General features: G+C 42.0%; 1 protein-coding gene across 4 annotated transcripts in view; it reads right to left on the reverse strand.

The window, feature by feature from the left end:
* The window catches only part of LOC139750894 (uncharacterized), a 145438-nt gene that overhangs the window by 53921 nt on the left and 64472 nt on the right, over positions 1-27045 (reverse strand). For all 4 annotated transcript variants that reach the window (XM_071665761.1, XM_071665763.1, XM_071665764.1 and 1 more), the window contains 2 exons: positions 14830-14978; positions 14438-14585 (listed from right to left, as the gene is read on the reverse strand). In XM_071665761.1, coding sequence (XP_071521862.1) covers positions 14438-14585; positions 14830-14978 — 297 coding nt within the window. The remainder of the gene's footprint in view (positions 1-14437; positions 14586-14829; positions 14979-27045) is intronic.

The following is a 27045-nucleotide window of genomic DNA, read 5'->3' on the forward strand; positions in this document are numbered from 1 at the left end:
GGGATATATATGTTCATAGCTTTTGTCTTTTATCTATCAGCCTCACAAAAGTTAACATATATGTGCACAAGACTGCAAAGGTGAGAAGAGATGTAGTGATGGAAGCTGCCACTGTAATTATTGCATTAAGCTACTGACCTAACCTTTCCCAAGGGAAAATTGTCTCCAGTGGTTGGCTAACCTTACCAAGTTCACAAAGTCCACCAGCTCCACAGAGCTTGTAACTTTAAACCCTAACAAGCTCCCTTTGGAAGCCCCTTCTTTGTTTGTCTCCACCAAGCAGTGATGTCTGAAATTTTCATGAGGGTCATCTTCACTTTAAAGAACCACCTATGTGACCTGAACTGACTGCCTTTTCTATAAATGAGCATCACCAAAAGTGAACAAGTCAGGCTGACAACTTGTCCTTTAGACATCATGCTCACTAACTAGCACTTTTATGTTTGCTCCATGTTTCTTACGCAAGGAAACCCTGCGGTTTCTTCAACCAGTGGTAGCAGTCCTCCTTGCGAATGCAGACTTTGCAACTTGTTACTACAATCCTGCATCTATAGTAACATCATACCTGGGCTCCAACACCTTTGTACATTACCCAATAAAGTACTGCTGTTATTGTTTATATTTCCATATCCCTCACTCAGTCCCATCACCACAAGACTCCTTAGGAACACCCCTTATCCTGGTAACCCCTGAGACTTTTAAACAAGCATGATCATACAGTGTTAATCATCAACATTTCTCAAATCTTACTGTAATAATCTTGTTCCCATTACATACCCAGTGGCATCCCATATCTGCTATTCTATCCTCTTGTCTCATTCCTAGGTCCAGCAACCCATTGCTGCAGAACCCGAAGTGATTCTATCTTCCTCTGCCAGAAAGAACCCTGTTTGACACCATCTGCTGCTACTACGGCACTACAGGGCAAACTCACTCCCTACAATGTTTCAGACATGGGTTTGCCCAACCAGTCAGTTTCCACCACAAACCAGATTATTGGATGACATAGTGCAATATACCCATGTGATCTCAGCACTTACAATGGACACCCTGAAGGATGTCAAGACTGTCATCTTGAACTTAGTGATGACTAACGAAAGCTAGACAATAAAAGCTACCCTTTTGCAGATTGCCAGAGCTGAAAGGAATCTTCAGAGGAACCAGCTCCTCACAAGAAATGGTATGGGCTTCAGGACCTCAACTCAGCTTCTTCATTGTACATAGAGCCTATGATAAACTCCTGGTGGGCCTTGTTCTCCAGAAGCATTATGAATGTTGTTTTTACAATGTTTACCACAGCAAATCCAGACAGCATTGGTTATCATTTCCCCAGTCACTTTGCTGTCCAAACTTTCTGTCATAGCTAATCAGCTCAACCAAATTCATAAACACAAGCCCTTTGCCACCTCCATCCTCTCGTCCTCTGAGATCTTATTAAGTAATCCACACCCCAACAGAGGGTGCAACTTTGTATGAATGGGGTTCGACAACCAATTATATAATGTAATTTTCAGGCACACCATGATCTGGTTAACGAGCACTTCCCTACAGACACCTCTAGGGCAATCACACCTCCTAACTTTGCTATTGTCATTCTGCACTCATCTGTGCCATTCACTGAAATCTCATAGGAATTCTACACAATCAATGAGCCAGTACAAGACATTGCCACTATTAAATGTTCCACTACAAAACGAGTAATGATAATCATTTCAGTTTACATGGAAATTATATTTTCATTATATGACATCCCCTTTGTATTACTTGTTGCCTTTATAGCAGGCAATTATATCATATTTCTTTTAAAAGTACTTGTCATGATGCACAGGATCAAGGTGCTATTCAGTATTGATGAAACAATGACAATAGTGTGGCGCCACTTATGGAAACACTGTTTCTCTCAATCCCCCAGCCTTCTTCACCTTAGAGCCATCTTGACATGGCACATATTACATGGTGTCACATGTGCCAACATTTCATATGCTTCTGGCTATGAAGAGGAGCTACTTGTGCGAAAGGGAAGAAGGTTGGTGGCAAGAACTGAGGTGCTGTGAGGTAGCAGTCTCCCTGTGCCATTGTTGGGGTCACCTTGAACATTCAGGATGAACGTCCAGGGTCAACTTCTGAACACCCTGATATTTTCAGGTGATACAGTAGAGAACTGGAGAAGATACCGCAAGAAATTTGAGATGTATCTACTGAATTCTGAGAAAGATGAGAAGAAGGATAGGGTGAAAATTACCCTACTGCTAAACTATGGTGGGGGAGAGTTGCTAAATATATATAACACTGCCTGTAGAGGAAGCTGACAAAAAGAAATTCAAGACTCTTATAGAGAAGTTGCAAGAATATTTAGAGCCAAAGAAGATTGTCACTTATGAAAGATGCATTTTTAATAGTAAGTGCAACAGGCTAATGAAACTACTGATAGTTTTGTTACTGACCTAAGAAAGAAGGCCATAAACTGTGAGTTTGGTGCCTTGAAGGATGAAATGATCAGAGAGAATATGTGGGATCAGTGACGGCAAGTTACGTGGACGGCTGTTAAGGAAATGTGACGCGACCCTTGATGAAGATGTACTACAGTGGAGAGCTCATGAGGCAAGTGAAGAACAGATGAAGGAGTTTTGTGCAGCTATAAGCAGTTTGAATGTCCACAGTGTGAAGTCAAAAAAGAAAAAAAAGTATCAATCCTCAATTTCTAGCAACATATGACAAAGGATCTGTAAGTTCTGTGGCAAAGCTAGCAACAAACAGTGTATGAAGTGTGGCAGGACTGGACATTTCAAGAGTAAGTGTTACAACTTCAGCAGTCCAAGAAAAGGCAAGAGTGTACATTGGGCTGGCAAGGAAGATTCGTCATTTGAATCTAAAGGTTGTTATGAGAGGCTAATGGGAGGTTTATACGTCCTGAAGAAGTCAGCAAAAGCAGTGTCCAAGGTAACCTCCAACCAATTAAGAGGACTTGATCAAGAGGACCGGTTTACTCTTCCCCTTCAAGATCAACAAGTGTCTTTCCAAATGGATACAGGAGCTGAGGTCAGTGTATTGTCTAAAAAAATCTCTGACAAGCATAAGGGAAAACCAGAATTGAAATGCAAAAAGACTGTATTGGTTGCTTTCACTGGAAGTAAAACTAAACCCCTTGGTATTTGTCAATGATATGTTTACATAACTCAGAAAAATATCAGCTGACTTTCTTCATTGTTGATGTAAATTGTGTACCACTGTTGAGTAAGAATGCCTGTAAATTGTTAGGGTCAGTCACGTTCATGAATCAGGCAGAGTCAGAGACCAACTTAAACACAACCAATGATAAGGTATGGCATATATATAAAAGCATTTGATGGACTGGGATGTCTAGAGGGTGAACTGCATCTAAAGGTTGATTCAAAGATTAGCCCTGTGGCTCATACACTCCATAAAATGACTGTGGCTCTGAATAAGGCCTTGAAGTGGCAACACTATCCACTACTTACAACTGAGGAAATATCATCAAGCAAGGAGATGCTTAGGTGTTTTCTGTGTCACTTGCCACCAAGGGGTTTTGGCAAATTAAACTAGATGAAGAGTCTTCCAAACTGCTTGTATTTAACACTTGTTTTGGTAGATACATTTACTTATGTCTCTCTTTTGGGATACGTCCAGCTCCAGAAATCTACCAGAGGCTCATGCATGAATTGCTAGATGATCTTGATGGAGTGGAAATTATAATGGATGACACAATAGTTTATGGTAGTTCTTAAGCACAACATGATGAGAGACTAGAGAAAGTCCTTAAGAGATGCCAGGAAAGAAATCAGAAGTTGAACCGTGCCAAACTTAAGCTTAAAACTGAGCAAGTAGAATACATTGACTATATATTAACAGCAGAAGGGTTAGGACCAGACCTAAAGAAGATAGAAAATATAAGTAATTTTCCAACTCTGAAGGAAAAGCACGAGTTACTTAGATTCCTAGGAATGATCAACTACGTGGGAAAGTTTGTTCCCAATATGTCTGAAATCTGGAAAAGGCATATGATAGGGTTGATAGAGATGCTTTGTGGAAGGTATTAAGAGTATATGGTGTGGGAGGCAAGTTGCTAGAAGCAGTGAAAAGTTTTTACCAAGGATGTAAGGTATGTGTATGAGTAGGAAGAGAGGAAAGTGATTAGTTCCCACTGAATGTCACTCTGTGGCAGGGGTGCATGATGTCTCCATGGTTGTTTAATATGTTTATGGATGGGGTGGTTAGGGAGGTGAATGCAAGAGTTTTGGAAAGAGGGGCAAGTATGCAGTCGGTTGTGGATGAGAGAGCTTGGGAAGTGAGTCAGTTGTTGTTTGCTGATGATATAGCTCTGGTGGCTGATTTGGGTGAAAACTGCAGAAGTTGGTGACTGAGTTTGGTAAAGTGTATGAAAGAAGAAAGCTGAGAGTAAATGTGAATAAGAGCAAAGTTATTAGGTTCAGCAGGGATGAGGGACAAGTTATCTGGGAGGTAAGTTTGAATGTAGAAAAACTGGAGAAAGTGAAGTGTTTTAGATATCTGGGAGTGGATTCAGCATTGGATGGAACCATGGAAGCGGAAGTGAGTCACAGGGTGGGGGAAGGGGCGAAGCTTCTAGGAGCATTGAAGAGTGTGGAAAGCAAGAACGTTATCTCAGGGAGCAAAAATGGGTATGTTTGAAGGACCAGTGACTCCAACAATGTTATATGGTTGCAAGGCATGGGCTACAGATAGGGTTGTGTGGAGGAGGGTGGATGTGTTGGAAATGAAATGCTTGAGGACAATATGTGGTGTGAGGTGGTTTGATCAAGTAAGTAATGAAAGGGTAATAGAGATGTGTGGTAATATAAAGAGTGTGGTTGAGAGAGTAGAAGAGGGTGTATTGAAATGGTTTGGTCACATAGAGAGAATCCTCTGACAAAGAGGATATATGTGTCAGATGTAGAAGGAACAAGGAGAAACGGGAGACCAAATTGGATGTGGAAGGATGGAGTGAAAAAGATTCTGAGCGATCGGGGCCTGAACATACAGGAGAAAAAGGCGTGCAAGGAATAGAGTGAATTGGAATACTGTGGTATACTGGGGTTGACGAGCTGTCAATGGATTGAACCAGGGCAGGTGAAGCGTCTAGGGTAAACCACAGAAAGTTTTGTGGGGCCTGGACATGAAAAGGGAGCTGTGGTTTCGGTGCTTTACACACGACAACTAGAGACTGAATGTGAAGGAATGTGGCCTCTTTTGTCTTTTCCCAGCACTACCTTGTGTGTATGTGTGTGTATGTGTGTGTGTGTGTGTGTGTGTGTGTGTGTGTGTGTGTGTGTGTGTGTGTGTGTGTGCACGCTATTTCATGTGTAGCAGGGTGGTGATGGAAATGGATGAAGGCAGCAAGTATGAATATGTATATATGTATATATGTGTATGTATATGTATGTATATATTGAAATGTATAGGTGTGTATATGCTTGTGTGTATGTGTATGTGGGTGGGTTGGGACATTCTTTTGTCTGTTTCCGTGTGCAACCTCGCTAACGTGGGAGACGGCGATTAAGTATAATACAAAAAATAATTGTCTGAAATAAATGAACCTCTGAGAAGGTCACTGAAGAAGGACACTGAATTTAAATGGGATGAACCACAGGAGAAATGTTTTCTGAAACTTAAGCAATGGTCTGTGAAGCACCAGTTTTGCGGTATTATGATGTATTCTAAGCCTATAACCTTGACTATTGATGCCTTAGGGTATGCTGTAGGGGCTTGTATTCTTCAGGAAGATAATTCTGTTGCCTATGCTGCCAAGCCCCTAAGTAAAACTCAGACAAATTATGCTCAAATTGAAAAGGAGTTGTTGGCTATTGTTCTTGGAGCTCAGAAATTTCATTCTTATCTGAATGGGAGAAGTAAAGTAGTCATAAAGACTAATCATAAACCCTTAGAGAGTATTTTCAAGAAGTCCTTGTCATCCGCTCCTCCTAAGTTACAGAGAATGATTCTCAGACTCCAGAAATATTCATTAGAGGTACATTATAAGAAAGTGAAGGACATGCATATAGCTGATGCTCTGAGTAGAGTCAGCTGAGCTGAAGAAGTGCAAAATGATGATCTAGAGGTTCAAATAAATCTAGTAACTCATGAACAGCTAGAAACTGCAGGAATAAGCTTGAAGGTTCTTAAAAATAGGACTAAAGAAGACAGTATTGCAGACTCAAAGAATTCACATTAGAGGGATGGCCTGATTGTAAGAGACACACTCCAGTAGAAATCCATGCCTCTTGGAATTACAGAAATGAGTTATGTTGATGGAGCGCTGCATAGAATGAGCAGAATTATAGTGCCTAAGGAACTTATAGGTAAGGTCCTCAAATACATTCATAAATAGTGTCAAGGTATAGAAAAGTCTCTAAGTATAGCAATGGATCTTGTGTACTGGCCTGGAATGGGGGCCAAACTTAAGGAACTGATTAGTGCTTGTGACACCTGTAATGCTTACAGTAACCATCAAGCAAGGGAACCATTGATGTCTCATGAAGTCCCTTACCTCCACTGGCAAAAACTTGGAGAGGATATATTTGAGATGAAAGGGAAGAGGAACCTGCTGCTTGTTGATTATTACAGCAAATATTTTGAGTTTGACTTGTTAAAAAATAATCATTCCAATACTATTGTGAAATACTGTAAGTATCATTATGCTACGCATGGAATACCTCAAACTATTCACAGTAACAATGGCCAACAGTTCACATCTGTAGAATTAAAAGAATTCTTTAGGACATATGGAATATACCACACAACTTCATCTCCCTACTATCCAAAAAGTAATGACCTGACAGAAAAAAAGTGTACAGACAGTAAAGAAGCTGATGAAGAAGGCAACCAAAGAGGGCAAGGATCTTTATCTAAGTGTACTCCTGTTGTGGGGACAGCAAACCCCAGTCAGTTACTGTTTGGCAGAACACGAACCACACTCCCCTCCTCTGAACCCTTGTTTTGACCAGAGACACAGGACCCACTGACTATCAGACACCTACTTCAAGACTCACAAGATTGGCAGAAACTTTGTTATGATAGAAACAATAAGCTATTGCCTGAACTGGAAGAGAGAAATGTGGTTAGAATCAATGACAGCACAAGTAGAGTTAAAAAAGGTAATAGTGGCTGCTCCTAGATCATATATGGTTAAGAATAGTGATGCTCAGATATACAGGAGAAATAGGCAGCAACTGCATAAGACAGCTGAAAGCCCAAATTCTCTAAAACATGCTAGTGGTTATGATAATGAACTAATTGATGTATGTCATGAAGGAGAAGGTGCTGTGACACCGGGAATCAACAGTAGATGAGCTGAACTGGAAGAAGTGACAAGTGCAGTGGACACAAATGGGAAGGTACACCAAAGAGGAGTAAGCATGATTCCAGTGAGGTTAGAACATCTAGAGGTAGATTAGTACAACCCCCTAGGAGGTTAGATATATAAATGTGTGATGTAAAAGTAAACTTTGTACTTTGCATATCTATGAGTAATGTTGTGCAGTTTATTTGGTGTAATTCTACCTTATTTTATTTTTTGTTTTTGTTTTGGGAAAGATGTAATGATAATCATTTCAGTTCACCTGGAAATTATGTTTTCATTATATGACATTATATTTGTTTTATTTGTTGCTTTTGTAGCAGGCAATTATATCACATTTCTTTTAAAAGGACTTGTCATGATGCAAGGGATTAAGGTGCGATTCTGTATTGTTAGAACAATAACAATAGCTTGGCACCACTTTTGGAAACAGTTTCTCTCAATCCTTCTGCCTTCTTCACCTTAAAGCCACCTTCATGTGGAACATATTGCACTGCATTAATGCTACTGGACCTCCTAAAATTGCCATACTATGATGCCGCCCTCCTGAATGTCTGATGATCACCAAGGCAGACTTTGACAAGATACTGGAGCTGGGGATCATCCAATCCTCAGACACTTGGACATCTACCCTGCACATGGTGCTGAGGTCTTCCCCAGGTAAGTGGCAACCTTATAGCAACTACTGCACCCTAAACACCTGAGGCACCCGAAATGCTATTCCATACCTCACCTCATGGCTCAAATGTTTCTTTTAGATTGACTTGGTTTGTGTTTTTCATCATAATTTCATGGAGCCCACAGACATCTCTAAGATAGCTGTGACAAACCCTTTCAGCCTATTTGAATTCATGTGGATGACTTTCACAATGAAGTGATGCGCAAACTTTTCAAGGCTTCTTGACTTGCTAAGTCGTCTTACCCTTTCATTACTTACTGGATTAAACCACCTCACACCACATATTGTCCTCAAATATCTCATTTCCAACACATTCACCCTCCTCCGCACTACTCTATCTATAGCCCGGATACCTAGCTGATATTCTAGTGGCCATCTCTTTACATGGCTGTGAGATTACAGAGTTTAGACAAACTCTGACAAGTGTATTTTTGGTGTCACCTCACTAACATTTCTTGGCCATCAGATGTCTGCAAAGGATGTCCAGTCACTGGAAAAGATGGATGCAACACAAGTTTTTTCTCAGTTGGTATCACCTTGGTAGTAATAAGAGTTCCTGAGAATCATAAGGTTCTACTAGTGTTCCATTCTGCAGAGAGCTGGCATCCTCAATCCTCTCCAGGCTCCTCAAAAGTACCAGTAACTCTCATGTCACCTTCAAGTGGAACAAGGGAGTATGCACCATGATCAAAAGTGAAATCTTAAACACAGCCTTTTTGCCCATCCTACAATGGGCAAACCCACAAACCTCTCCATGGATGCTACCATCTGTGCCATGGGGCCATCTTCCCTATACACATCGACAGAGCCTGGCAACCCTTTGCCTTCTTCTTCTTCTTGGAAACTCTTGTCCATAAAGAACAACAGTATCTTTGAAGAAAATTCTTAGTGATCTACAGTGCCTCATGATATCTCTAGTATTTCCACAAAGGTTAGAAGTTCGATGTCATCATGGACCATATACCTTTGACCCATGCCACAACTCCTAGAGTGATATCCATTCATGTCAAGTTACCTGACACCTTCGCTACATCTCTCAGTTCACCACCAACATCTGTCACATTCAGTTTACAGACAACCCAGTCACCAATGCCATCTCACAATCCTACATCAGTGCAACTGTGCCCTCCAGCTCTACTGGTTATACTCAATGGCATGATCCTTAATTGATCTACCACCATGAGTGAGCTTCAGCTCTCCAGATTATCGACACCCCAGTTTCTGGCTCCGAGCTAACAATCACATTTGACACATCTTGACTTAGACTTCCCCCCTCCCCCTTCTATATCCAAACCACACTGAGGAGAATCTTGAACAATCTTTACTCCTTCACCCATCCAGGTAGCTGTGCAACAAAACACCTCACCCACTTAATTTTTTTGGCTAGGGATCAGTGCAGACGTCTGACATTGGGTTTGCTTCTGTCTTCAGAGACAGTAATTGAAGACCCATCAACACATTATCTAAATAACATAAGGAGGCAATAACTAAAAGGAAAGTGCAAATTTGATGATAAATTCAGGAACACACATCCAAATCTATGTAAAAGAATGTACTGTTATAGAAGATACAGTGATTAAGGATATAGGAAAAATGACTGAATACATGCATCTCACTGTATGCAGGAATTCTGATGCAGACTGAACTGAAAAAGGGGTAATAATCAATGCAGATTCTTACATCTTCTTAGGGTAACAGAGCTAGGCAAAAACCATAAAAATGTGGGAATGAATAAGCACAAAAAAATTGGTAACACATGAAGGAGAATTCACAAATAAACATACTCAAGATAAATACAGAAAAGAAGATTGGACGTAGAGGTCACAAAGGGAAGACATGAGGAGAGATGATAGAGCTTCGAGAGCAAGGAGGGATGTGAACAAAGGGAGGGATAGAGAATATGAGAGATGACAAGTCTGATGGGATAAGGGCATTAAAAATGACAAGTCTGATGGAATAGGGACATTTAAAAATATGGAGAACAGTAATGATAACATGAGTACAAACCAGTTTTTAGTGTAGGCTGATGGAACTAGCAAGAAATATATGCCAAAAAATGTAAAGCAAGAAGAGAATGTGCAGTAATAGCATGAAGGATCAGAGGTGAAAAACAGATTCAAAATATGGGTTGGGAAAATGGGTGGGTTGGGAGATAATTTGCTCTAGATCACTGAGAATGGAGAATGTGAGGGCTTCAGTCCCCACACCTGTATGGAATGAATTCAGGTATTCCCTATGGTGAACACTGAAATCCCCTGAGTAGAGGATCTCGGCTGGCAGGTGAATGGATGTCACGGCAGGAATTTAGACAGTTGAAAAAATATAACATTTGTAGAATTAGGAAAGCATAGGATGAAACAAAGGAAGAGTGTTGTAGTTAGGGGACAAACCTTGAGCCAGATAACATCAAACTTAATGAACTCATGGTCCTCAATGCTTGCAAGAGATGTGTTGATGTTGGAATAACTAGACCATTTACGAACTGGAATCATAAGTGGACATTATGGTTGAATATGAAAAAGGGGCTAATGAGAACATCATTTGACAATTGGGTTTCAGGGAGAAGTAAGATATTATGAGAGGTACCAGACTAATGATGTTCAACAGAAGAGAAGTTACTATAGAGACCATGAATGTTTGTACAAAGAACAGAAAAAAGAGGCAGGTCTATTTGAGAGGGAAAGGTCATTGGAGAAGCCAGTACTACAACTACTGTTTGAGACCTCCCTCTCATTGGCAACAGAAGCAGTTGGAATGATTACTAAATACAATATCTGGGGATTAAAGAAATTTAAATGGAGTAACTACAGATTAATTCAAAAGAAGATTAGACACATAGCTCAAGATAATAATGAATGAATCTAGAATAGATAACTATGCCAGAGGAATACAGTAGCTGCTGAAAAGGAATAACATCGTTCAATAAGCAAGATGAGTGATGGGATGAGGAGAGGTGGAGGAGAGAAATGCCATTCTTCAACACATAAGTCAAGAGAGTGCAGCATGCTAGCCATGCCACCCTGGCAGAATCTTGGTGTAGGTACTTGTAGGTAGGTGCTCTTCCTGTAGGTTTGATGTAATCCAAATAGGCATTATTTGGTCTCTTCCCCTTTTGTGTGATAACTGCTACATCCTGCCTTTGTCAAACATTTCCACCAAGGTTAGGTTTCTCAGTTTGGGGTACCATCTACTGTTTTCATAGACCAGGGTAGACAATTTGAGTTAACCCTTAGGAAGGACTTCCTGTAGTTACTTGTCACCACCCCATGGCTTACCCTCTATCCTCCAATGGTATGACAGCAAAGTTGCATTGAAACTCAAGGCCATGCTCATGGTGCAACCTGACCTTCAAGTACTCAGTATTTGTTCGATAAGGAAGGAAGTTGTAGATTTCTCAGCTGCAGAACTGATGGTTCCACTGCTATCTGGCTCCATTGTCTTACCCCATAAATGTTCCTCAGAACTTCTTGAGCCATGTCTTTGTGTTGAAGCAGTTCACCAATCCCTTCTGTAGCCATGTGAAAGACCTTTCAAAGTACTTACTGAACCCCCAAATGCTTCACTATTGAACACTAAGGAAGGACAGAGGCTACTTTCACTGACTGCTTGAATCCTTCACTCCTCAACACCCTTATCCCACATCTTTCTCCCAACCATTCTTTATCCCCTTCCCTTTTTTCTCTTCCTTAGGTTCAAGCGACCCCAGTGCTACCTCTAGATGGTTATTTCCAACCTCACCTGCCAGTGCAGCAAACCCTTGTCCTGCAGGAAAGAGAATGTTAGTACAACAAACCCCACTAGGCCAGACCAGGGACCACTCACTGTGATGATGGACTTAAACCTCAATCACCCACACCTGCACCAGACCACTGCCACCATCAGGAACACACACCAAACCACCACCATTAGGACTGCAAACAAAGAACACCACCACCAGGAACATGCACCTGGCCACCTTCTATTCCACCAGAGGTTGATGTCCAACTAAATCAAAAGGGCTGGTTACTGTCTGCCACCCAGTCCTCCATGCAGATAAAGAATTCCAAGGCAGGAACAGGAGAAGAGAGGTGGCATTGTAGCATCTCTACTTCAGTGATGCTATATTTGTCTAGTGAGGATAATGGAACATCACTACTGACCTGACCCCTCCACCCAACTGCCCTACTCTCTACTAAAGATGGATGACCAGCCTACAGCAACATTTACCTTATCACCGTCAAAGTCTTCACCAGGAAAAAACAGGGAAAGAGAGCTATGTACTGTTGGATGGTAACATTAATTACGTGCTGTAATTATTCCATAAAGCAGCTAACCTGACCTCTCCCTAGGGAAAGCAGTCTCCCACAGATTGGTTAATCTCACCAAGTTAACACAGTCCACCAGCAAATGAAGTTTGAGCTAGAGACTTTTGACTTAGTGATGTAAACCCTTCTATCACCTGGTCTCCACCAATTAGCAATACCAGAAATTTCCATTGGGGCTACCATTCTCAAGAACTACCTTCATGACCTGATCTGGTTGCCCCTTATATATCTGGGCATCACCAAAGGCAAACCAGTCAAGCTGTAAACTTAAGTCTTTAGACATACAAGCTTGCTAATCCTAGTTTTGACAGGGTGTGGCATTGTGGTCTCTAAGCTCCCCTCTTTTGGGCTCCCTCCCTCACTTTGCTCCATCGTATTTAGCTTCCTCTCTGGCCAGTCTATCTCTGTGGTTGTTGATGGATCAGCCTCCCTCCTTTTCTCCATCAACAGCGGTGTCCCTCAAGGTTCTATCCTGTTCCCTACACTTTTCTCTTTCTTTCAACAATTTCCTCTTCACAAATAATCCAATGCACTCATATGCTGACAACTCAACATTGCATTCATCCACATCCTTCTATTCTGGTCCCTCTTTTCTCACTTGATCTGCATCATGTCTCAACACAGCTTCTTCAATATCACACTTGGACAAGATATCTCAGTAGGGTACACAAGACCCATCTCTCTATTGAAAACTCCTCACAACTCTCATCTCTCCTTTGATGGTTCCATAATTCCACCTCTTGACTCAATGAACATACTTGATATTACTGTAACATCCACTCTTTCTTGGAAACACCACATTACGGGAATAGTAAAGTCTGCCTCTAAGAAATTGGGTGTCCTGTTTAGATGTCGAAATTATTTCTCTTCTGAACAGTTGCTCTGTTCCTACAAAGGACTGATTCATCCTTGTATGGAGTACTGCTATCACATTTGAGGTGGTTCTAGCTCTGCATCCTTACTTGACAGAGTTGACTTATACCCTGTCTCATGCTAACCTCCAAAATTAACCCCTTGCTGTGCGCTGCACTGTTGGTTCACTTTCTCTCCCAAGAGCTGGCTGCTTGTGTGCCCAAACCACTAGCTAGACTATGCAATACTTGGCAAGCTGCTGCATCACATGATTATTGTGTGGCCATTGGCAACTCAAGGATGGGCCATTATGATACCTGCTTCTTTCCCTACATGTTGAACTTTTGGAACTCTCTATCTTCTCATGTCTTTCCCCATAACTATGACCTAGCACATTTCAAAAGACAGGTTTTTCACTTCCTCCAAAATTTGTGAATATTTTCCCATGTCTTTTCTTTTTCTGTTTCATAACTCTATACGTCAGTCAAGGTCTGGCCTTAATGTGGACTTTTGTCCATGACTGGAGCCTAGACAAATAAAAGCTTGCTAGATGTCTCCTTGTGACTCCAGACTGTGCGCTTTCTTATCACACCCCTACACCTCCAGTGGCACCATGCCCTGGGCTCCATCATCATTAATAAGGCACAGCTTTTGTTGTTGTTGTTCATATTTTCATATCTCTCTCACTCCCACCATCATACATATCTGAACCATAAGACTACTTGTGAACACCTGCTAAAGAGGTATTGATATGAAACCAATTACTTATCATTATTTACCTCACAGTAATCTCAAACCGAAGCTTGTTAATTTTTCATTGTTTTGATAGTTTTGCAACCATTTATCTCAAAACAAAATATTTGAAATGATTCTTATTCCTTCAGTTCATTGTCTTATTAATATGTAATCAGTTACATATTTACCTCACAGCATGACTTTTGAAATAAAATTTGTCCACAGATTATACAGTGTTGTCTTTTATCTAACAGCCACACCACAGATAAGTATGTTTTAGACTGCAAGAGAGAGAATATTTTGGTATGCATGCATAGCTGAAGAAGTCAGATGGTGATTTGGAGAAATGTAAACAAATGATACTAACCAAACATTCTCTTCAATAGCCTTTCTTTATCTCAGTATGAATAATTATAGAATTCTAATAAAATACACTTTTAATCAAACCTATAAATCCTTAAATTTTGACTTTTTAGGGTATGGAAAAGGGAATCACCCCCATGAGATTAAGGGTTAATGAGCAAAGTGACTCACCCAGCCTCCCTCATGAGGACCTGAGCTACTTGGCAGGCCCAGTCAATCTGATCACCCTCCACTTCTGAGAGATCTAAGTGATCTTCACTTTCACCTGAAGGTAGCCTCATCAGCACTGCTGGTGACACATTTGGCATCACACGTATTTCTGTAATAAACAAAGGAGGGAACAAGCTGGGTTTAAAGTGTTTTGATCAAGATCCTCAGGATCCATGGCAAAGATTGCAAATTTTGTTACTGCAATATTCATAATGTAATAATGCTTGTACATACATTTTCACAGTATAAAAAAGGAGTCGTCCATATATTGCTAGGTTTTATAGACTTATTTCAAGACTGATATCAATGAAAAAAATAAAGTACAAAAAACTAATGATAACTTGATGACTGACCCTTGACCTCAAGTGGATACTGTAGAATAGTGCTGGTGACAGCTCTTGCTTGCTCATTGCTGGACAACACAACAGCAACATGTTTGAGGTAAAAGAGTGGTGGCATCTCCCTGCCACTCAGGTAACCCATTACTCTTTCCACTCGACATCTGAATCCAAAAAGCTTAATCAGCAAACTGTCACTAATAAGTCACTCAGACTCACTTGGTAAGCTGGAAACTAGCAAAGAGGGCAACTTGTCTTGACAAAATTTTAACAAGTTATACTATGCATTTCACATTGAGTGGAGCTGGATCTAACACTGAGCTGAAATTGTCTACGACTCCACACCAATTCTTGTAAAGCTCTCAGGAGAAAGTACTCTGCAGAAAACTGTTCTTTCCATGATTTACTTTCAGTAACTTTGCTCAACATATGTAGTACCTATGGATACTTTCAACTGTTGGACGTAAGTTTCTTGACCATATCACAATTTTCATTACAATGGCTGGCAAGGAATTAAACCTCCAGGGAGATATCGAAAGACCTGGTAGCTGTAGCATTAAATATTATGATCAATTCAGCTTTAAAAAAAAACAACATGAGAAGCACAGAAAATATATTAGAATGCATGTGTCAAATCACAAGAAACTATGATCCAGAGCATTTTGAATGTGAGGTATGCTTTGCACTGCACAAACACAAACCTGAGCATTACAAAGATGAATGCCCCATAGTCAATGCTTTTAGTCTTCAAGGTTTGTTCTTTTGAGAACTTTTTGACTGTTCTACTGACAATGATGTACTAAAAGATATCCATGCACTATGTCCAAAATTTGCCATGCCCTGCGCTACACCTGCGTCAGATCACAGGGCTTTATGTTAGAAGGTCTCATGTGATTATCTGCATAGTACCATACTCTATAAATCTTGAACCAGATACACTCTGACCCTTGTTGTTAATGTCTGCATATTTTTTTGTATATTTCCCTACATATTGCCAAGACTGTAACTATATATATGTCAGTGTATCGTATACAAATGTACTATGTGTATATTTATATATTCTTTCTTTTCTTTCATACTTGATTGCTGTTTCCTGCATTAATAAAGTAGCACCACGAACAGATGAAGAAATGCTACATCCACCCACATCCATTCTCTTTTACAGATGGCATAACTAAGAAAAAATCAGATTATGGTTATGGGTCTTAATAACAGCCAATGGCCTCAATGCTGGGAAACTACCAAAAAAAGTTTCACGACTTTATGATGTGTAGTTTTTAAGTTATGATAAAAAATTATGTCGCAAGTTATTGTGTGATTCCCGACCACGAACAGGTGATCCTCAAGTGTCTTCCATACTACCTACCCATCATTTGTCATGTCCTGCAACCACAGGTTCTTACCCATAACTAGGCCCTACAGACCTTTTCATGGTATATCCTGGATGCTCCACACACCCTGGTTCAGTCCATTGACAGCAAGTCTACCCCAGTATATTGCATTGTTCCAATTCACTCTTTCCTGTGCATGCCTTTTGCTCTCCTGCAAGTTCAGGAACTGATTGCTCAAAATCTTTTTTACTTAATCATTCCATCTCCAATTTAGTCTTCCTGTTCTCCTTGTTCCCTCCACTTGTGACACATATATCCTCTTTGTCAACCTTTCCTCACTCATTCTCTACAAATATCCAAACCATATCAGCATAACCTTGTCAGCTCTCTCACCACACTCTTTTTATTACCACACTTCTCTTTTACTCTTTCATCACATATATGGTCAAACCATTTCACACCACATATTGTCCTCAAACATTTCATCTCCAACACCCCACCCTCCTGTGTACAGTCTTACCTATAGCCCATGCCTTGCATCCATATAATGTTGATGGGACTACTATTCCTTCACACATACCTACACATTCTTCAGTGCTCCCAGAACCTTTGCCCCCTCCCCTGCCCTATGACACACTTCTGTGTCCATGGTTCCATTTGCTGCCATGTCCACTCCCAGATATCTAAAACACTTCACTTCCTCCATATTTTTTTCCAATCAAACTTACATCCCAATAAACTTGTCCCTCAACCCTGCTGAACCTATCAACCTAGCTTTTCTTCACATTCACTCTCAACTCGCTCCTTTCACACACACTTCTAAACCCACTTCTACAGTTTCTCACTCAAATCAGCCACCAGTGTTGTGTCATCGGCTTACAACAACTGACTTACTCTCCAGGCCCTTTACTCCCCACAGACTGCATACTTGCCCCTCTCTTCATGACTTACCAACCAATCAAAAACACAGTCACCCCATTTCTTAATGAATTCAACAACATTACCATCCACTCCAGCTGCCTTACTGCATTTCATCTTCTGCAAGTCTTTCACCACCTCTTCTCTCTTCACAAAACCACCCTCCATGACTCTCACTCTGCATGCCAACCCAACCAAAACACCCTACATCTGCCATGCTATCATCAAACTCATTTAAGAATCTTTCAAAATACTCACAATACTTCCTCCTCAGTTCATTACTACCTCTTACTACTTCCCTTTTTGTCTTCTTGACTTTTTTTTAACTTTTCCCAATTGTTAGTAGCAGTGCTGAAACTAACTACTATGCACAAGTTAAAGGGTAAGGGGGTATCTACAAGTGTAGACAGTGAAAGAAGAGGCTGCTAGTCAGAAGTGTATGGATAAGCAAGAGGAAGAACAACAAGTTGGACTGCAGATAGCAAAGGCAGAAGTAAGATGAGACATGGGCAGTATGAAAAGTGATGGGTACCTTACCTTACCCATTTAGGACTTGTTCAACAGTCTAACCCCCAACACTGCACACATCCAGTGCGGCCTGACAGACAGGAGTAGCAGGGTTACCCTGCCAAGATACCTACTCCCCTGCCACACCAAACCACCATCAGGAACTGGTACCTGCCATGAAAGCCTCCGGGGTACAAACAGATTCCGTCAACTGTGAGTGCACAAGGGAGGCCCACCCAAGTCAGCCCGAGGACTAACAACAGATGTTACAGGCAGGCAACTGATTGTTAACCAGTGCTCTTGGACCACATCTTGTAAAGGGAATGGGTCCAGGTCAGGGCTTCCACAGAGCATACCTCAGGATCTCGGTATGAAAGCCCTAACCTACTGAGAGCACTTGCACTCTCTTGACACCATGCACCTCACCAATTCAGTGTGGCAGATTCACACACACAGTGTCTTTGCCAGTTAAACCCTGTATACCCTGAAGGACTTCTGGGGTGCCACAGTAGCTGCACTTATGCTGATGTGCAGCTGAGAGTGAAAAACAGAATCCAGAGACTTGCATGTCTAAAATGTAAGTCTCCGAACCTCTGGAAGCCATGATGTCTGGTTTCCAGAAGGACCCTGCAATAGGGATACAAGGCTCGCAGATCACATCATAACCCTTTTGCCTCAAACGTCTGGCTAAAAAAGCACTGATGTTGTCATGTCTCTTCACCCTGCCCCCATGTGTATGTGGGCATACCTTGGCAATATGCCCAATCATACAGGGCTTGTAACAAGTGTCATAGAGGCTAGAGATATCAGGTTGGCCCCTTTTAGCCCTGGCAGAGATGGGGAGTGTTCCTGACCTCACTTGGATGGCCTTAATGTTGTCAATGCCTGTGAGGAGTTGGGTCCCACTGGTGACCATCTGCTGACCTGGGGTACAGTAGCAGATGAAACAAGACCCATCCGATTGCAGGTACTGACTAGGTTAGCCCTCCATGCGTGATGTCACTCGGTTTTGTTGTCTGTCAATCAGCAATGCACACAGGGCCCGACCAACTCAGCAATTTCCTCATTATTGCAGGTTTCTGGACAGCCCCTGAATCACCAGGTCAGATGAGGTGAGCAACTTCTCAAACCTGGCTTGTTTATTGAGCCGGATGGTCAAGACAAAATCAGGAATCCCAAAACCACCATCCCCTGCCAGTGAGGGAAAGTATGCACAGGGTGCATCATGGGTCAGGTGGAACCAACAGCGAACCACCACTCTCACCTGCCTGTCCATTCATGCCAACTGTGTCTTATAAACTTCCCTCAGCACCAAGTAATGTATTAGCTTCGGTACAAGGGGGTCCACGAGGATTGTAATCCTCTGCTAAGGTTTTAGAGGGGGCCCTGGTGATGTTGGCTAGCCCCTCTTCTAGCAGGGCACAGTAGGACTTTTGCCTACCCCATGCCCCAATGAGAACACCAGGTACTTATAATCATCCTCAGTGTCCATGGAGCTGATAGTGCTGCCCAAGATTTGGATTGTCCTATTTTCATTGAAATACTAAGTCTTGTGCTTACCATTGATCTCCAGGCTGAAAGACTGACATTTTCCCAGGTTCACCTGAAAGCCACCCTCTGCAAGAGTTTCTGCCATGATGCTGATTGCTTTCTGCAGAACGCCTGCTGTCTGTGCCACTAGAACCAGGTCATCGGCGAAAGCAAGCACTGGTACCTTATGGTTGCCAAATCTGATCCCTACACCCAATTCCTTAACCCTTGCGATCCCTTCATCGATCACAAGGTTAAAAAGAATGGGTGACAGAGGATTGTCCTGTTTGACCCCACATATCATTTTGATTTTTTCCAAAATCTCACCACTGCTTTAAATATGGGTGAAGGCTTGGTCATACGTTGACATAATATATGCCCTGACGGGGGTAGGAATGCCTTTCCATGACATGGCTCGCTCAATAGTGCTGCGATTAACAATATCAAATCCTTTGGCCATGTCAAGGAATGCCAGGTGCACAGCGTGGGACTGTGCCCACACAACCAATGATCACATCCATGGAGACAAATACCTTTTGAGCTCCATCACTCTAGATGGTTGTGAGAAGAGGGTTCCCCAAAAGGGATAGAGGGTTTCCAGCCTAACCACGGTTGGCAGTACTTCCCACTTGCCCTTGAGGACCTGTCCAGCAGCCAGCAACTTGTTCTTTCAATAAAGCTTCTATACTTTCCTTTACTGCTCCCTACACAGATGGTTTCTGCACACAGGAGCCCCGTTTGTCCAGCAATCACTGCCCATGCCCGCTTGCTGTCCTGCTCCATCCACACCATGATCTCGGTGGTCTATGGGTGAACCACAGAAACGTACCAACTTTTTGGCATGGCAACATTTAATACTTCCTCGCCCTACATAGGATCACCAGGGCGAGGGCCTAGCATGTCAAGGTAGGGCACACTCTCCATGACAAAAGAGGCAATGGATGGGAGTTGGGGATTCCACGAAGCGCCAGGAACAGATTAAACCGTGGGGTACTCTCCACCATCACCATAAGCAACAGATTTTCCCCTTTCAAGGGCAGCCTCTTCTTCCATACTGGTGGAGCCTCCCCCACTGGAGTTACCGTGCACATGCCTTTCCTCATGTGGTGCCTCCTCCAAGGTGCCACTCTGCGTGTTGCCTCTAGTAGTCGCTGGGACACGTCTCCCATCCGACACACTACATGCCACCTCTCCTTCACCATCCTCGTGATGAGGGTTAATGTTTAGGATCAACTCCTGAACGCGGGACTTAAATGATGCCTTCCGTTGGAGGCCCTTGATTGCCTCAACCATCCAGCAAGGACCAACAGCCTGTAACTGCTGGTTCAGGTCCTGTCTGGCGACTAGTGAGCGACCAGCTGCCATCGTTGCCTCTTGCAAGGCATGCTGAATTGCCAACTCCTGGTGAAAGGAGTTGGCATGTGCCTGACTTTAATGGACCCTACAGCCCTGTAAGTTTGCAAAAGTAGACCCACAATGTGAGCAAGTGGGAGAGCAGTCACCAGCTACTCTCCCTTGGCTCCTGTTGGCATCCAACATACCAACAGTGGTTGGTACACTCTTTAGCAGCTGCCTAGCTAAACCAGTCAGCAAAGCTTGGACAACCCCCAACTCTCAGCTGTTAAGTGGCTTATACTGGGTCACCACTTAACACAGCTAGGGTTTCAGGAGTTGCGATCACACTGGTTACTCAGCATGCACTTCGTAAGTAGTGTGACAGCCTTTCACACATTGTTTACCTTCTTCTGAAATATATTCTTATTCTCCCTAAAGTTTAACAATTCTCTCTCACCCCAACTCTCATTTGCCCTCTTTTTCAACCCCTGCAACTTCCTCTTGATTTCCTGCCACTTTCTCTTATACTTCTCCCAATCGTTTGCACTCCTTCCCTGTAAATCACCTAAATGCCTCTCTTTTCTCTTTCACCAGCAACTTTACTTCTTCATTCCACCACTCACTACTCTTTCTAATCTGCACACCTCCTACCTTTTGCATGCCATATGCATTTCTTGCAATGCCAGCAATGCTTCCCAAAGTACCTTCCATTCCTTACCCACTCCCCTCGTTTCATTTACTTTCACCTTTTGCCATTCTACACTCAATCTCTCCTGGTATTTCTTAACACAAGACTCCTTTCCTAGCTCATTTACTCTTACCACTCTCATCTCCCTGGCATTGTTTCCTCTTTTTCAAAAACTTCTATAAATCTTCACCCTCACCTCCACAAGATAGTGATCAGACATCCCACCAGCTGCCCCTCTCAGCACATTTACACCCAGAAGTCTCTTTTTTACATGCCTGTCAACTGATATGTAATCTAATAATACCCACTGATCATCTTTCCTACTCACATACATAAACTTTTATACATCCCCCTTTTTAAATTAGGTATTCCCAATCACCAGTAATTTTTCAGCAAATAACTCCAAGAGCTCTTCACAATTTCCATTCACAACACTGAATACTCCATGCGCCCCAATCATACCCTCAGCTGCCACGTTACTTGTCTTCACATTCAGATCACCCATCACTCACTAATGCCTGGTCTTGTACATCATAAGTGCTGATACACTCAATCAGCTTCTCCCAAAACATTTGCCTCTCATGATTTCTTCTCATGGCCAAGTGCATAAGCACCAACAGTCACCCATCTCTCATCATCCACTTTCAGTTTTACCCACATCAATCTTGAAGTTACCTTCTTATATGCTATCACACACTCCTACAATTCCTACTTCAGGAGTAGTGCTACTCCTTCCTTAGCTCTTCTCTCACCAACCACTGACTTTACTCCTCAGACATTTCTAAATCATTCTTTCCCTTTTGCCTTGAGCTTTGTTTCACTCAGAGCTAGAATTTTCAGGTTTCTTTCCTCAAACATACCACCTGTCTCTCCTCTCTTTCCATCTTGGTTACATCCAAACACATTCAGAGCAATCCCTGCCTGACTTCTTCTCTTTCTTTTTTTTTTAGAAATTGAAATACAAGAAGGGGAATTGCCCTCTGCCACTGACAAGGGTACGGCACAAATGGCTCTTCTCTCACCAACCACTGACTTTACTCCTCAGACATTTCTAAACCATTCTTTCCATTTTGCCTTGAGCTTTGTTTGACTCAGAACCAGAATTTTCAGGTTTCTTTCCTCAAACATACCACCTGTCTCTCCTCTCTTTTCATCTTGGTTACATCCAAACACATTCAGAGCAATCCCTGCCTGACTTCTTCTCTTTCTTTTTTTTAGAAACTGAAATACAAGAAGAGTAATTGCCCTCTGCTACTGACCTGACAAGGATGAGGCATAAAAGGCTAAGGAGTGGCACTGGAGTCTACCAGTAATGCTGAGGATTAAAAGAGATGAGCGACTGAGGATGATGATGCTGATTGTGAATGGGATGACTAGTAAAAACAAAAGAAGGGAGCTTGTGGAGAGGTATAAAAGTTGTTTGGATGTGCTGGGAATTGGGGAAACCCATATTCTTGGGCAGGGTGATTGGAGTGAAAATGGAAATGCAAGTTATGGGAGAGCATGGAGGAGGTGCTGTACAGACGGGAATGAGGGAATATTATTGGGCAAAAGGGAAAGAAGTATGTGCAATTCTGCGATCACCAAGAGTGTGTTACAGAGCATGAATGGAATGGATCAAGGAAGATAGTGGGTGAAAGAAAAGATTGGGATTATGCAGTATGCATGGGTATGTGTATATGTGCCTATGAATAAGAAGACTGAGTGAGTATGGATGAAATGAATCTTTTCTGGCAAAATTTGAATGACTATAGATGGTTTTGAGAATGACAGAAATGTGGTTGCATTGCATGATATGAATACAAAAGTGGAATGTGATGAAATTGGTGAGATAATTGGTAAGTGGAGAGCGTATGGAGTAAATGAGAACCAGGGCATGCGAAACATCTGGGGTAAACCATGGAAAGGCCTGCGAGGCCTGGATGTGGATAGGGAGCTGGGGTTTCAGTGCATTACACATGACAGCAAGAGGCTGAGTGTGAACAAATGTGGCCTTTTTTGTCTGTTTTCCAAGCACTACCTCGCTGAAGCAGCGGGTAGCGATATTGCTGTTTCCTGTGGGGCGGAATGGTGCCAGGAATGAATGAAAGCAAGTACGAATATGTACATGTGCATATATGTATATATCTGTGTATGTGTATGTATATGTATGTATATGTGTATATGCTGATATGTATGCATATGTGCATGTTCGGGCATTTCTACACCTCTGTTCATTTCATCTATTTTTTATCATACTTAATCAGATAGGTGCATCAGCGAGGTAGTGCAATGAAACAGACAAGGAATAGCCTAACCCACATACACATGTATATACATAAATGCCCATACATGCACATAGACATACATATATATTTCAACATATACATACATATACATATCAATGTATACATACACATACATACATAGACATATACCTATATATACATGTACATATTCATACTTATTGCCTTCACCATTCCCATCACCACCCCACCACACATGAAATAGCATCCACCTCTCCAGTGAGGTAGCGCCAGGAAAAGAAAAAAAGGGCCACATTCACTCACACTCAGTCTCTGGCTGTCATGTGTAATGCAATGAAACCACAGCTCCCTTTCCACATCCAGGCCCCACAGACCTTTTCATGGTTTACCCCAGATGCTTCACATGCCCTGGGTCAACCCATTGACAGCACATCAACCCTGGTATACCGCATCATTCCAATTCACTTTATTCCTTGCATGCCTTTCACCCTCCTCTATGCTCAGGCCCTGATCACTCAAAATCTTTTTAACTCCATCTTTCCACCGCCTATTTGGCTTCCTGCTTCTTCTAATTTCCTCCACCTCTGACACATATATCCTCTTTGTCAATCTTTCCTCAATCATTCTCTCCATGTGTTCCAACCATTTCAACACACCCTCTTCTGCTCTCTCAACCACACTCTTTTTACTTCCACACATCTCTCTTACCCTTTCATTACTTACTTGATCAAACCACCTTACACCACATATTGTCCTCAAACATTTCATTTCAAACACAGCAGCCCTCCTCCACACAACCCTATCTATAGCCCATGCCTCACAACTATATAACATTAATGGAACCACAATTCCTTCAAACATACCCATTATTGCTCTCTGAGTTAACGTTCTTGCCTTCCACACACTTTACCAAACTCAGTCACCAACTATTGCAGTTTCTCACCCAAATCAGCCATCAGTGCTGTATCATCAGTGAACAATAATTGGCTCACTTCCCAAGCCCTCTCATCCAGAACAGACTGCATACTTGCCCTTCTCTCCAAAACTTGCATTCACCTCCCTAACCACCCCACCCATAAACAAATTAAACATCACGCACCCCTGCCGCAAACCAACATTCACTGGGAAACAATCATTTTCATCTCTTTCTACTCACACAAACAGGGTTCCCACTCTTTTACTGACATAAAATTCAAGGCTTTTTCCAGGATCTGTAAATGTTTTCCAGGATATTTTCTACAGGGTTTTCAGCCCACTTAATCTTAAATGGATTTCAATGGACAAACCATCTGGAAAACACTGATCATTGGTTTGTGTTTGTTCTATTGAACACATTTATAACTTAGTTGCCATGTTAGTTCTAATGATTTAGGATTGTACTTGTATTGACAGGACTATCAAGAGCTTTCTGTATGAGGCTGGCTTTCAATGCTTTATAAGCCACAAGATGACCAATTTGCATGATACAGAAATTTTCTGACTCAGCACTGTGACTAAGGCCATTTACCTAAAATATTGGAAATCTATAGCATTCAAAGGATTTCCATAAAGATCACCATTATTCTAAGTTTGGTAAAAATTCATTTTCATCAACCATACTCTCAATTCTTGATGTTAATAAGTACATGATGCTACTTCTTGGATAATCACATTTATTCTTCATTCTTCATTCTTCATTCATCAACCATTTATCTTGGAATGTGCATGACATCTGAAATGCAAAACATAATTCTAATTGTAAACTTAAACAAATGTAGCCATACGACATTTGCCCATGCCAAAGTTTAAGTATAGTAAACAAAAAGTTTATCCCTGGGGATAGGGGAGAAAGAATACTTCCCATGCATTCCTCACATGTTGTAGAAGGATGTGACAGGAGACAGGAGCAGGGGGCCAGAAACCCTCCCCTCCTTGTATTTTGACTTTCTAAAAGGGGAAACAGAAGAAGGAGTCACGCGGGGAGTGCTCATCCTCCTCGAAGGCTCAGATTGGGGTGTCTAAATGTGTGTGGATGTAACCAAGATGAGCAAAAAGGAGAGATAGGTAGTATGTTTGAGGAAAGGAACCTGGATGTTTTGGCTCTGTGTGAAACAAAGCTCAAGGGTAAAGGGGAAGAGTGGTTTGGGAATGTCTTGGGAGTAAAGTCAGGCGTTAGTGAGAGGACAAGAGCAAGGGAAGGAGTAGCACTACTCCTGAAACAGAAGTTGTGGGAGTATGTGATAGAGTGTAAGAAAGAAAACTCTAGATTGATATGGGTAAAAGCGAAAGTTGATGGAGAGAGATGGGTGATTATTGGTGCTTATGCACCTGGGCATGAGAAGAAAGATCATGAGAGGCAAGTGTTTTGGGAGCAGCTGAATGAGTGTGTTAGTGGTTTTGATGCACAAGACCGGATTATAGTGATGGGTGATTTGAATGCAAAGGTGAGTAATGTGGCAGGTGAGGGAATAATTGGTATACATGGGGTGTTCAGTGTTGTAAATGGAAATGGTGAAGAGCTTGTGGATTTGTGTGCTGAGAAAGGACTGGTGATTGGGAATACCTGGTTTAAAAAGCGAGATATACATAAGTATACGTATGTAAGTAGGAGAGATGGCCAGAGAACGTTATTGGATTATGTGTTAACTGATAAGCGCGCGAAAGAGAGACTTTTGGATGTTATTGAGCTGAGAGGTGCAACTGGAGAGATGTTTGATCATTATCTTGTGGGGGTGAAGGTGAAGATTTGTAGGGGTTTTCAGAAAAGAAAAGAGAGAATGTTGGGGTGAAGAGAATGGTGAGAGTAAGTGAGCTTGGGAAGGAGACTTCTGTGAGGAAGTACCAGGAGAGACTGAGTACAGAATGGAAAAAGGTGAGAACAAAGGAGGTAAGGGGAGTGGGGGAGGAATGGGATGTATTTAGGGAAGCAGTGATGGCTTGTGCAAAAGATGCTTGTGGCATGAGAAGTGTGGGAGGTGGGTTGATTAGAAAGGGTAGCGAGTGGTGGGATGAATAAGTAAGATTATTAGTGAAAGAGAAGAGAGAGGCATTTGGACGATTTTTGCAGGGAAAAAATGCAATTGAGTGGGTGATGTATAAAAGAAAGAGGCAGGAGGTCAAGAGAAAGGTGCAAGAGGTGAAAAAGAGGGCAAGTGAGAGTTGGGGTGAGAGAGTATCATACAATTTTAGGGAGAATAAAAAGATGTTTTGGAAACAGGTAAATAAAGTGCGTAAGACAAAGGAGCAACTGGGAACTTTAGTGAAGGGGGCTAATGGGGAGGTGATAACAAGCAGTGGTAATGTGAGGAGATGGAGTGAGTATTTTGAAGGTTTGTTGAATGTGTTTGATGATAGAGTGGCAGATATAGGGTGTTTTGGTCGAGGGGGTGTGCAAAGTGAGAGGGTTAGGGAAAATGATTTGGTAAACAGAGAAGAGGTAGTAAAAGCTTTGCGGAAGATGAAAGCCGGCAAGGCAGCAGGTTTGGATGGTATTGCAGTGGAATTTATTAAAAAAGGGGATGACTGTATTGTTGACTGGTTGGTAAGGTTATTCAATGTATGTATGATTCATGGTGAGGTGCCTGAGGATTGGCAGAATGCTTGCATAGTGCCGTTGTACAAAGGCAAAAGGGATAAGAGTGAGTGCTCAAATTACAGAGGTATAAGTTTGAGTATTCCTGGTAAATTATATGGGAGG

This window comes from Panulirus ornatus, chromosome 10 (genome assembly GCF_036320965.1).
Source record: "Panulirus ornatus isolate Po-2019 chromosome 10, ASM3632096v1, whole genome shotgun sequence".
Lineage (NCBI taxonomy): Eukaryota > Metazoa > Arthropoda > Malacostraca > Decapoda > Palinuridae > Panulirus > Panulirus ornatus.